This window comes from Balaenoptera physalus (assembly GCF_965194825.1).
Source record: "Balaenoptera physalus genome assembly, chromosome: 11".
Classification (NCBI taxonomy): domain Eukaryota; kingdom Metazoa; phylum Chordata; class Mammalia; order Artiodactyla; family Balaenopteridae; genus Balaenoptera; species Balaenoptera physalus.
The window spans coordinates 37458484-37471718 of NC_138896.1; the positions used below are offsets into that span (position 1 = coordinate 37458484).

At 49.2% G+C, this 13235-nt stretch overlaps 1 protein-coding gene across 3 annotated transcripts in view; it reads left to right on the forward strand.

Moving 5' to 3' along the window:
* MDGA1 (MAM domain containing glycosylphosphatidylinositol anchor 1) overlaps positions 1-13235 on the forward strand; it is a 54863-nt gene that overhangs the window by 26134 nt on the left and 15494 nt on the right. For all 3 annotated transcript variants that reach the window (XR_014250709.1, XM_082412533.1, XM_082412534.1), the window contains exons 2-7: positions 3974-4113; positions 8056-8230; positions 9322-9518; positions 10292-10424; positions 10666-10935; positions 12869-13198. Coding sequence is in view for 2 of the 3 variants with exons in the window: in XM_082412533.1 (XP_082268659.1) it covers positions 3974-4113; positions 8056-8230; positions 9322-9518; positions 10292-10424; positions 10666-10935; positions 12869-13198 (1245 nt within the window). In the remaining variant the exon portion in view is untranslated. The remainder of the gene's footprint in view (positions 1-3973; positions 4114-8055; positions 8231-9321; positions 9519-10291; positions 10425-10665; positions 10936-12868; positions 13199-13235) is intronic.

Here is a 13235-nt window from a genome sequence, read left to right on the forward strand (position 1 = left end):
GACTCATGTTAACGAAACTCAGTGGGGGTGATGGGCAAATTGGATTGTCTATGCCAAGGGGGCCTGAGTGCTTTGCAATTAGGCAGCACTTGCTCCAGAAGGAAAATCTGAACCGAGAAGAAGTCAGCCATGGGAAGTGGCTCATCAAGTAGGATTCAGAGTAAAGGGAGTGGGTAATTGTAATGGTTAGTGTCAACTGAGGAAGCTGGATAACATCAACGGACAATGTCATCAAAGGGGGAGTGGATGCTCTTTTTTTTATCTAATTGAAGTGTAAAGTGATACAGTAAAATCTTAAGCAAATACCTTGATGCATTTTTATATGTACATCCACCCGTTTTTTTGTTGTTTATTTATTTATTTATTTATTTATTTATGGCTGTGTTGGGTCTTCGTTTCTGTGCGAGGGCTTTCTCTAGTTGTGGCAAGCGGGGACCACTCTTCATCGCGGTGCACGGGCCTCTCACTATCGCGGCCTCTCACTGTCGCGGCCTCTCTTGTTGCGGAGCACAGGCTCCAGACGCACAGGCTCAGTAGTTGTGGCTCACGGGCCCAGCTGCTCTGCGGCATGTGGGATCTTCCCAGACCAGGGCTCAACCCCGTGTCCCCTGCATTGGCAGGCAGATTCTCAACCCCTGCGCCACCAGGGAAGCCCCATCCACCCGTTTAACAGCCACTCAGATTAAGACTATGAACATTTCCATCTCACTAGATGGGATCCCATCTCCTCCCCAGAAACTTCTCTTGTGCCCTTCCCAGTAAATAATCGCCCACCTCCACCCAAGGGCAACCACTGTTTAGATCTCTGTTACTATAAGGTTGGTTTTTCCAGTCTCGAATTTCAAATATATGAAATCATACACTATTTCCTCTTTCACATCTGAGCTCTTTCACTCAAATTGTGCTGTGAGATTCAACAGGGTTGTTGTGTCTATCTGTAGTTCTTTTTTTCACTTCTGTGTAATATTCCATTGTATGAATATGCCAGAATTTATTCATCCTTGCTGCTCTTGATGGACATGTGGGTCATTTCTTGTTTTTAGCTATAATGAATAAAGCTGCTATGAATATTCTTGGACCTATTGTTTGGTTGTCATAGCACTAATTTTTATTGGGTACATACCCAGGAGTGGAATTCCTGCATCATGGGGTGTACACTTGTTTAGCCTGAGTAGGTGCTGCCAAAATCTCTTCCAAAGTGGTTCTACTATTTTAGAGTTGGATAGTCTTAGGAGTTAATGTCATTAAGGGGCGTTAGATAAACTTAATGATGTCATGACCCATGATGCCAACTCATAGCCCAATGTCCAATGAGGAAGAGCACCTGTCAGGTGGCCAGAGGCCTTGTGTCTGCTGGCCAGGCCCCATCTTTTCTGGCTTGGGCTGGCCAGGCCCTGAGAAAGTCCAGCTCTCCAGCTCTTTTTCAGTATTCCTCATCAGTCACCAAAGTGTCTATCATTACAACACTGCCTGGCTACGGGCAAGCCACAGTGTCCAAGATTACAGCTTATCTTCCATTGGAGCCTGTTAAATCAATGTCTTCCTTGTTGAGAGGCACCCCAGGCCTCTTGCAGACATCCATGCAGCCTTCTGGGCTTATCAGCAACTGGCACACACATCACACATTGGTGGGTTGTTTCCTGAGGACCTTGGCCACAGATGGCTATCTTTTCCAAAGCATTTACATTGCAGGGGGTGATAGTTTCAGACCCATTCCCTAGATTCCAGGGTGCATCTTATACAGGGAGCACGTGCTGTTTATAAAATTCATAGAAAGTATGAGTTGAAAAAAAGACCTCAGAAGTCATCTAATACACTCCCCTCCTATAGGTGAGGAAAGTGAGGTCCATGAGGTTTGACTTGCCCAAGGTCACACAGCTTGTCTCCTGACAGCTAGCCTAGGTTCATTACTCCATGGCAGCCAGACCGGACACTCAGACTCTGGGTTGGTAGCAGCTGCCACTGTTTGCAGAACCTGCTACTGTTTGCAGAGACTCTCATGGTTAAACACAGCCTACATCACCCTCAGACAGCTGCCCCACAAACTTCTTGATGTGTGGCCGGGCTGCCTCTGTGGACCCACCTCTGTAATGAGTTCATGCCTGTCCCGTCAGTGTTGGTTGGAGAGACTCTGTTAAGGTGCTATTTGTGGCAACAGTGGAACACATCAGAGTTCTACTAAGCACTTCTCATTTATCCTGTGTGATGATCACATCCACCCTTGTGAGTTCTCAGGGTTGGTAGCCTTCTCTCCATCTTAGAGATGAGAAAATGAAGGTCCAAAGATCACTAGTGTTTTACCCCGGGTAATATGGTATATAAGACTGCCCTGCCAACCTGCAGGAAGCCCCCCTGTTTTCTGAGGGCTGGTTCAAAAGCTGCCTCTTCCATAGAGCCTTCTGTGATTCTTTCTCCAGCAGACAGTGATGTCTCTCTCCTCGCACCTTCTCTTTACCTTTCTTACAATGCTTAGCAACTTCACCATGGCATATTCCTATAAATTCATTCATTCAATGTTCACTGAGTACCTGCTATATTCAAGGCTTTGCGCTGGGGATACCAAGGTGTGAAGCTCATGGTCTGGTAGGCAGAAAGATAAGAATGCTGAATTTGGTAGACACGCAGATTGATGCTTTGTTGTTGCACTGGAAAAGTGATGGATACAGAAGGAGGGAGGATGTAGGTCAATCATGGAATGCTTCCCGGAGGAAATTACACATTTTATGAACAGGTTTTATCTCACCTCCCTGCACCTCTTTAGGGCAAGGACTCAGTTTTCACCCCCTTGTGTCCTTCGCGCCCTGGATTAGCTCTCCTGCCTCCACTCCCTCCACCCTCATATGTGAGCAGACAGGTTTGAAATTGGGGGCCTTGCCCTCCTTCCCAGAGCCCAAGTACTGGTGGGCTGGGGGCTGGTTTGCCTTCAGGACAATGGGGCTAAGACACTGAAGGAGGGCTATGAACTTTTCTGGTTCAATCATTTTCCCTTTGGGTCCCCCAGCCATATCCTAGCTCTGGTCCCCCAGCCCTGGCCACTGTGAGAGAGGTTAGGGAGGATCCAAAGTCTTGTGAGAGCTTCCAGGCCCCCGGTGAGAACTTCTCTCCCTAGGAGAGGAGGCTGGCATAGGTTCAGAGAGAAATGAGGGAAAAGTAACAGGCGTTTGGGTGAGGGGAATGTGCAGTCCGTGGGCCTGGGGGATATCTTAGTTAGGTTCGCTGTAGGTTGAGCCTCGGATGGTTGGTGGCAGTGAGTTCAGGCAAGTGATTTGCTGAGAAAGTGCTCTAAGGACCAACTGAAAGGGGACAAGGGAAACAGCCAGGTGAAAATGTGGTTTAGTTGACTTAGTCTCAGCCTGTTCCCTGGGGTGGGGGTAGGGGAGCTCTGGAACATGAACAGAACCGCGGTCACCCCAGCTTGAGGCAAGGTGGCTGGGCTTTTGCATCATGTCCACCAGTCATTGGGGTGTGTATGTATTGGGGAAGGGATGACCTCCTAGGCATGTCTGGTCCAGGCAGCTGGCACTGGTTGAGGGCAATTCCCTGGGGCAAGTGAGCTCTGCGTGCCTAGCAGCTAACACAGCAGGTGGGAATGGAGGCACCTGCCAGATACAGGGGGCTGGGCAGAGCACCAGCAGCCTGCACGACAGGGGGCTGCTAAGACATGATGCTCACTGGGTGATAACCACTCTGTACAGATTACAAAGCCCCCTCACAATCTTCAGCTCATTGAAGAGTACAGATCTCTTGCAAGGGCCGTGGGATGGGGAGGAATTGCCCCTGTCCTGAGTCCCTGGCCCTTCTGGTCTGGCCCGGGGCCCTAGGAGGATTCTTTCCTGAGCTCGATGGGATCAGGCCTCTGAGGGATGTCATGGAGAAGTCTGGGCTGACCCCTCCCCCTGACACACTCAGGAGGGAGCCTTAGAACCCCTCTGGCCTCGGTGCCTCCTGTCTAAATCTCCCCGTCTCCCGCCAGCTCCAGCCCAGGCTCAGATCGTGCACGCGGGCCAGGCGTGTGTGGTGAAAGAGGACAACATCAGTGAGCGCGTCTACACCATCCGGGAGGGGGACACCTTGGTGCTGCAGTGCCTGGTCACCGGGCACCCTCGGCCCCAGGTAAGCCACTGCCCTGGCTTGAACAGGCCCCTCCTGACCTCGCCTCCTCACTCCCCACCCCACTCTGGAATCAGAAGAGGCAGTGGGAGCTGTGACTAGAGACAGACAGCAGCAAGTCAACAGAAGACAGGAGCCTGGGGCTGGGGAAATAGCTGGAAAATAGACTCTGTGGGGAAGGGCTAGAGGCTGTGGGCTTACTCACCTGGAAATATTGACGACTGAGGGCAAAAAACTGAATGTCACTTGTTCAGTTCCACTCCATTCCCTGTATCTGTTGAGCAGACGCTCTCTCAGATATATACCTTCATCCACTGTTTGAAGGCAGACCATGTGCCAAACACTATGCTCGTTACTTTCTCCAGTGTTTTCTCTTTGGAGCCTCGCAACCGTGCTGTGAGGAAGGCATCAGGGCCTCCATTTTAAGCTGAGGAAATCGAGGTTCAGAGAGGTTGGGTAAACTCCCAAGGTCCCCAGCTCTTGTGAGGGTGGGAGCAGAATTCGAATCCAGAACCAGCGTTCTCTGTAGCTTGGTACACTTCATCCTACTTCAGGAGGCTTCCAGTAGACAAGCCCCACACTTTTGACATTAAGAGACTCAAAGCTATTAGAAAGTAACAGAAGATGAGTATCTGGAAAATCTGGGTGAATTTTGTCCCAGACTAAGTGTTTGGTTCAGGCAGGAAGTATTGGCTGGTTATCACTGAGAGCTGACAGGAGGAGGCAGGAGGGTGGGCTGGAGGGATGGGTAAAATTTGCTGGCGAGCTGCGGTGACCTTTAAAAGCAGCAGAAAAGGTTTTGATTGGATCCTAGGAAGCACAGTGATTGCAAAATCCTTTTTTTGGGGACAATTTTGGGAACAGGGACAGCTTTAGTAGGTTTGGTCTTGAGACAAGCAGATGGACAAGAAAACTCCTAAAGACTTTTTCAAACTGAAACTATCATCACCGCTTCCTCCTTCTTAACGGTTTATTTTTGGAAGTGAAAACAATGCTGCCAGTCTTCAGGTTGGTGTTTGCATAGGTGTGACTTTAGGGATGATCCTCCCTAAAGCCAGGGAGGCAGCTGGGCCACCTCTCCCTCAGGCTGCACTGGCCATCTGTGTGTGTCCCCTTGTGCATCACATGTAGGAGTCGTTTGTGGCTGTGGCTGTGAGTCCGTGCACCCATTTTCTACTTCCATTTGTAGTTTCATTATTTTTCCTGCTACCTAGGCTCAAACCCTTGGGCTCATATTTGACTCAGCCGCATATCATTCCCCACACCTAGCCAGGCTCTGAGGCCTTTCTTTTTACGTCTCTTGCATGGGTCTCCTTCTATTCCTCATGACCCCTTGAGGTCAGACCTTTAGTCCTGTCCCTTGGACCACTGCAGTAGACTCTAACTGGCCTCCCATTCTCCCACCTCTCCCCCTCCAATCCATTCCTGCACCCTGCTCCCAGAATGATCATCCTTAGACCTGCTACATTATATCACTCCCAGCTCAGAAACCTTCGATGGCTCCACATTACCTGCCAGACCCAGTTCAGGTTCATAGGGGTGGAACTAAAGACCCCCCCACAATCCAGCCCCCACCTGCCTGTCCTGTCTGATCTCCCACGGCCATCCTCCTCACGCCCCGTCTTCAGTGAACCTGTCCAAATACACCCTGTTCATTCTTGCTTTAGCCACTGCTCTTTACCTGTCCTGAAATGCCTTCTAGTGCCTTTTTGCTCATTTCATTACAATAAATATTTATTGAGCACCTGCTATGTGCCAAGTACTGTGATGGGTCCTGAGGATACAGCTGCAGTTCCTGTTGTCATGGAGCATCCAGTCTAGGGGTGGAGCAAGTATCATCTCATAGCCCACTTTGTTGTCAGATGGAGGAATGAGTGGGCATGGAATTCCCTACTCCAAACTAATAGCAAGAGAGAGGGACCCTCTATGTTTAAAATGAAGAAGAAATCTATAGCGATGGTAGTGAGCAAAAGCTGAAGAAACTGGTACTTGGAGGGACTTAACTGCATACCCACCTCAGGGGTAGTAGTATTAATACACACATGGGGGGTATGAGCTGAGGCCACAGGCCCATCTATGACTGGAGCTAGAACTGGACTTCTTACCTAAAGCTGGAAGCTTGATAAGAGTGACACCACCTATGAATGGGGACCAGAAGATCTCTGCCCCATAGCCCAGAGTCATAGCAGGGAGCAGACTTTCTGCTTCAGGGTGTGGGTGCAAGCAGAGTCACCTATGAAGGAATAACCCTAATCCAGTCTGTGTCTTGCACTATCCAAGTGGTGAGGAGACCTTAAGCTGAGAAACTAATATAAAAACTGGGACTTCCCTGACGGTCCAGTGGTTAAGACTCTGTGCTTCCAATGCAACGGGTATGGGTTCAATCCCTGGTCAGGGAACTAAGATCCCACATGCCGCGGGGTACGGCCGAAAAAAATCCAAACTGGTTGAAACCTGTGAATGCATATATCTTGGGCATAGGCAACCATAAAGCTACACCACAGACAGGCCTGTCAGGGTCCAAGTGGGAGTTCTGAGGAAGATAATTCCTACTGAATACAAGCCCATGGGGTGAAATTTTAAAGCATATCTAAAAATACAGTGCCAGGAGAGCCAGTCCATAGACCCAAATAATTGAACAATTCACATCTGAGAAAACAGAGATAATAGAGCAATATGAAAGGATCTTTAAAATAAATGTGTTTAAAATGTTTAAAGAGATAATGGAAGGAATAGAATCTATAAGACAGGAGATTATAAAACCTGATCAGTTAAGATATGGAAAAAAGCAAATAGAAATCCTAGAAATAAAAAATAATATAGTCTTTAGAAAAATTTGGCCTCGATACCATAGAAGTAGCTAAAGAAGAAACTGGTGAACTGGATAATAGGTCCAAGGAAATCAGCTACAATGCAGTCTGGAGAGGACAAAGGGATGGAAAATATGAAAAGGAAGTTGGGAGACATGGAGGATAGAATGAGAAGCTGTAACAAATTTAGGCATTCTAGAAGGACTAGAGAAAACTTAGAAGAGGCAATATTTAAAGAGATAAAGCCTGAGAATTTTGTAGAATTGAAGAATGGTATGAACTCTCAGATGGATAAACCAAGTCCTAAGCATTTGTAAACAAACTCCATCTAGATAAATCATGGTGAAACTGCAAAATGTCAAGTACAAAAAGCAAAAACATTTTCATGGTCTTGTTCTTTTTCTAAAGCACCCTCTGATCTGCGTCTGAATGTCCTGAAACTGCATGTAGCCTTCCCCAAGTTTTGTAACCCCTGGGTCCATGAGGGTAGAGTTGAGGGTGGTGAGGAGATGAGAACAGCAGTGACACACCATCACTCCTGCCAAATTCTATTGGTCACACAGACCATCCCTAGTACAAAATGGGAGGAAAGTACAGAAAGGTGTGAATACCAGGAGGTGGGGACCATGGGGGGCCATGGTGGAGGCTGGCTATCAAATAGACTTCTTTCACAGGTGAGAAATCTGAAGCTAGGAGATGAGTAACCTACCCAAGGTCACTAAGCTAATAAGTGGAATAACAAAAATTTAATCAAATTCTTACTTTTCCAGGAATGAATTATATACTCATTTAGTCTTCTCAGTAAGCCTAGGAAGGGAGTAATATTTCCATTTTACACATGCGGAAAGGAAGGCAGGAGAGGTTGGGTAACTTGCCCGCAAATCCATGATGTTAACAACTGCACGTACTGCCTTTTTAAAAGCCTCCTCCACCTGACCCCAGATTCCCCAGGCTCTTCACTGAGAGGTCCTACCTCCAGCGTGCATTCCCACGAGGCTGTTTGGGTTAGTTTCACAGGCCTGTGTATGCCTTATGTGTACTCGTGGAAAAGTATGGGGGTGGGCGGGGTGGGCGGGGAGCCCCCCTCCCCCTCCCCCTCTGTGCGGTCTGACTCTGCCCTGCCTGGCTGGCCCAGGTGCGTTGGACCAAGACTGCGGGCAGCGCGTCGGACAAGTTCCAGGAGACGTCGGTGTTCAATGAGACACTGCGCATCGAGCGCATCGCGCGCACGCAGGGTGGCCGCTACTACTGCAAGGCCGAGAACGGCGTGGGCGTGCCTGCCATCAAGTCCATCCGGGTGGACGTGCAGTGTGAGTCGGGTCCGCCTCTTAGTACCCGGGCCAGGGGCCTGCTTCTGGGGACTCAGGCTGGGAAGGAGGGGTGGGGAGAAGGGTGGAGAAGTGGCACCTCCGTGAAGAACAACTGTAGAGACTTTCTCTTTTCCGGGATAGAGAAGGGCATCCCTGATGTTCCTTTGATGTGCACTACCTTATACCATTCACCCATTTCTATCTTTAATCCCATATGAACCTTGCAGCATCCCTGCAAAGTGGTCAAGGAGGGCAGGACAGGTTGGATTATACCCATTCCACAGATGAAGAAGCTGAGACCAAAGGCTTGTGACTTGCTCACTGCATAGGTCTCTTCTCATTATGGTCCAGTGTCCTTCCCACAGTACCTCATGTCTCTGCTTTCGTCCCAGGGCAGCTCTGAAACTTCCCTACCCCGACACCTGCAGGACCAGGCACCCCTCAGTCCTTGCTGCAGGTTGAATGGGAAGCCCTCAGTCCCTGACTGCCCTCCATGGATATTCCCTTGACCACCCAGAGGCTATCTCCCTTCTTGCCATCTGCCTCTGTGCCATCCAGGCTGACCTAGGTACCCAGAAGCTGTGGGGCCAGGCCCAAAGGTCTGTCTGCCACCATCTTAATATCTACAATGAACCTACCCATTAAATACACCCCCCTGCCCCAAGTGGGACCTGATAGAGTGGTGGAACCCCAGGCCCTCTCTTCTGTCCCCCTTCAGTCACCCAGGGGCCTGACAAACCCTGGGGCTGAGGGTCGTTTCTCAAGTTATTGTAGCTGGAAGGGTCTGGCAGGTATGGCCTGATTTCCAGTGTGCAGCTGCTTCCTCCATCCCATGATAGGAGGGTGAAGATAGACACACACATCCCCCCCTCCGCCGCCAATGCAGGTCCCTGGGGAGGGACTGCTGAGAAGCCAACACATCCAGTCCCCTGCCTCTGACAGGTTGCTCAAGCTTGCAGGGCTGGGAGAGCATCTGGCTCTCTGGAAGCATCCCATGAGGGTAGCTTAACTTTCCCTGAGAGCTGCCAGGGGCCCAAGCCCTCCACCTAGGGGGTCACGCATCTGACTCCACTGGGGCTGTGCCCTTGCAGACCTGGACGAGCCAGTGCTGACAGTACACCAGACAGTGAGTGATGTTCGAGGCAACTTCTACCAGGAGAAGACGGTGTTCCTGCGCTGTACGGTCAACTCCAACCCACCTGCCCGCTTCATCTGGAAGCGGGGCTCGGACACCTTGTCTCACAGCCAGGACAATGGGGTCGACATCTATGAGCCCCTCTACACCCAGGTCAGGATGGGCGGCAGCTGGCTTGGTCTCATGGCTCACCCCACATTCTTCCTCCTACACCCCACAAGGGAGGGGGCCAGGGGGGCTGAAGCCTCACCATCTGGAGTTCCAGGGACTGCCCTGACTCCAACAAGTTTCTTCTGATATCAGAAGCAAGCATTCTGATTGGGCTTCAGACCACCTGGGGCAGACAAAATCGAGACAGAAAGGTCAGGGAGCAGTGGTGAGGACAGGAGAGTCCTCAAGGCAACATGTCCTCTAAGAACTTTGCCAGTTAGGAAAGGCACCTCCTGGGGCAGACAAGTCATCCCTGCCTGTTGCTGGCTGGCAGGGTCTTTGGAACGCATGGGCAGGAACAGCAGGAGTTGGGGTAGAAAGATGAGTCACTTCCCATGGCTCTCCTGCAGTCCTAGGAGATGGTGATGAAGCCATCCTGCAAGAGAGTTTTCAGAGGCAGCTTTCCTAGGTGGCTGTCAGAACTCCACATGTAGCCATGGCCTGTAGGGCCAGCCCTATATTTGTATGGGTTGTAAGACAGAGCAGGATTCCCTCCTTACCCTTCCATTTCCTAGAATGGGGAAACTGAGGCCTGGTCCTGACCAGTGTGTACCAGGACACCCTCAGACCCATGGAAACCCAGGGTATGGGGAGTGTGCCATCCACCCCAGGCTCAGTCCTGAATAGGAATTTGCTTTAGCCTCTGGTGCTTGGTGAATGTGTGTGAGACCCCTGGAGACCCAAGCAGGCCCCTCACCCCAGTGGTCACTGCCCAGGGGGAGACCAAGGTCCTGAAGCTGAAGAACCTGCGGCCCCAGGACTATGCCAGCTACACCTGCCAGGTGTCTGTACGCAACGTGTGTGGCATCCCGGACAAGGCCGTCACCTTCCGGCTCACCAACACCACGGGTACAGGCACTTCCCCACCCATCCCCTTGCCCACCTGGGCTGAGTCCTCAACCAGGAGGTGGTGCCCACCCCATGCAAGACTCCAAGCACATCACCACGAGTGTTTCCCCTCCTCCCTCCTGCCTGCTCCTTCCCTTCTCCCCCTGCAGGCCTTCCCCGGCCCCCATTCCCTCCCTGATTCTCCTCCCCCAAATCTGGCCCTGCCTCGCGGTCCCCTAAGACCCCATTCTTGTCCTCCTAGCACCACCAGCCCTGAAGCTGTCTGTGAACGAAACTCTGGTGGTGAACCCTGGGGAGAATGTGACGGTACAGTGTCTGCTGACAGGCGGTGATCCCCTGCCCCAGCTGCAGTGGTCCCATGGACCAGGCCCGCTGCCCCTGGGTGCCCTGGCCCAGGGTGGCACCCTCAGCATCCCTTCAGTGCAGGCCCGAGACTCTGGCTACTACAACTGCACAGCCACCAACAATGTGGGCAACCCTGCCAAGAAGACTGTCAACCTCCTGGTGCGATGTACGTGGCTCCGGAGGGGTGGAAGGAAACTTGGGAAGCAGACAGGGTCCCAGTACCTCGGGAACTGAAATGGGAAAGGGGCCTGTCTCCTTCTCCTTGGTAGGGGAGGTAGGCTGAGAAGGCAGGTTCCAGGCACCTTGATTTCCCTGCAATTCAGGTGTCTGCCAGCAGACGGCAGGACTAAAATTTGTATAAAGTTTTATTTACAGTTTACAATAATATCAATACATTTTCAAATATAACCTCAACGACCCAAGAAGTAGGAAGGGCTGGTGTTGATTACCTAGATTTTTTTAGATTGGGAAACTGAGGCTGCAAAAAGCTAAATGTGGACATTCCAGACTCTAAGAGAAAGTTCCTGACTTTCTCCCTGTACAATGGTTTCTACATGATTAATAGAATTAAAGTGAAAATAACACACATTTCCACATATCTCATATGTAAATCTTTATTAGCAAAGCATTTCAGTGAGTATAAAGATAATTACTAAATGTAAAAATGATTAAAACTTGGAACACAATATAAAGAAGTACAAATACTTTCCTAACTAAACTTCAGCCTCAGTAATTATCATTAACTGCTCGATAAGATCTTGATTTTACTACTCTGCTTTAAGGAGGAAACTTTAAATTCTTCTGCTTGTGCAGCTTTAGGTGGTTGTTTTAAAATTTATTTTAAAAAAATTTTTTTAAAGATCCAGGCTTGTTTCCAGCTCTTTAGCACTTGAAAGTAAGATACAGCTTCTGTCAAATTCAGTTGAGCATTTTCTGATGAACACTCTTCTTTGTTCATCTGTCACTGACCAGTCTCTCCCTGACTCTCCTCACCAAGAGAAGCTAGCTCTCTATGACTTTTTACTTAATTATGATTAAGTAGTGAGAAAGATAATAGTCAAACTGTGGTTATCTAATGACTACTGTTTCCTTTGATGGTACTTTTCCCATCAGAAGATTGTTCTTTCCCACCTGATCCATATGCCCTTTAAAACCTGGGTTGATAAGATTGCCATTTTCATCAAATACTTGTGGTCACCTCTCGGGGTGACATACAGCCTGCTTCACTCAGCCCAGTCCTGATTCATGGCTGTTGTACCACAGTCCTTTCCAATGAGCACCTAATATTAAGAATTCTGTCTAACTCTTGGCATACATAAAACAATATTTAGAGTTTTAAAGGAGGCCAGACCATTTTCTTTCTAAACTCTGTATTTTTATGTAATTGCATGTAAAATGATTGTATTGGTCTTTTTTTTTTTTTTTTTTTTTATGACACAAACTTGTTGCAGAGAGCTAAACAGCGCAAAAGGGCAAGTTAAAAATTTCCCCTCAATTTCCCTCAGTCCCATTCTCTAGATAGAACCAGTATTACATTCTGGTGCCTCCTTCCAAAATTTGTATTTTGTATATTCTGGGTTTAAAACAACAATAAAAATAAAGCAGCATAGTAGTTAAGAGCACAGGCTCTGAGTGTGAATTCAAGATTGGCTATTTACCAATACTTCTCTGAGCAAGTGAATTAAACTGTCTGAGCCTCATTTCCCTCCTTTATAAAATAGAGACAATAAAATGCCTCCCTCAAAGATTGTGGGATGGGCTAAATGAGGAAACCCACATACAGTGCTTAGAACAGGGCCTCTCATAGTGTATGTTTGGTCAACAGTGGCTGTATTGATTACTAAACCCACTTTTCTACAGTGAGCTTTTTTTTTTTTTTTTTTTCAGTGAGCTTTTTTTTTAACTTTTGGAAACACATCTGAGAGAGAACAATTTCCAAGCAGAAAAAGTGATGGTTTCTCCTGGGAGTGGGATCGTAGCCCCCAAACTCCAGGAAGGCCAGTTGGAGGGTAGAAGCTGCATCTGGATGGGGGTAGTGAGACAGGGAACCCTGGCTTTGGGCCAGCTCCAGCCACCTTTCCCTCCCCATCCACCCATAGCCATGAAGAACGCAACATTCCAGATCACCCCAGATGTGATCAAAGAGAGCGAGAACATACAGCTGGGCCAGGACCTGAAGCTGTCATGCCATGTGGATGCAGTGCCCCAGGAGAAGGTGACCTACCAGTGGTTCAAGAATGGCAAGCCAGCGCGCATGTCCAAGAGGCTGCTGTTGACTCGCAATGACCCTGAGTTGCCTGCTGTCACCAGCAGCCTAGAGCTCATTGACCTACACTTCAGCGACTACGGCACCTATCTGTGTGTGGCTTCCTTCCCGGGGGCACCTGTGCCCGACCTGAGCGTCGAGGTCAACATCTCCTCTGAGACAGGTGGGCAGCTGGAGGGGGGCAACAGGGAGGTATGAGG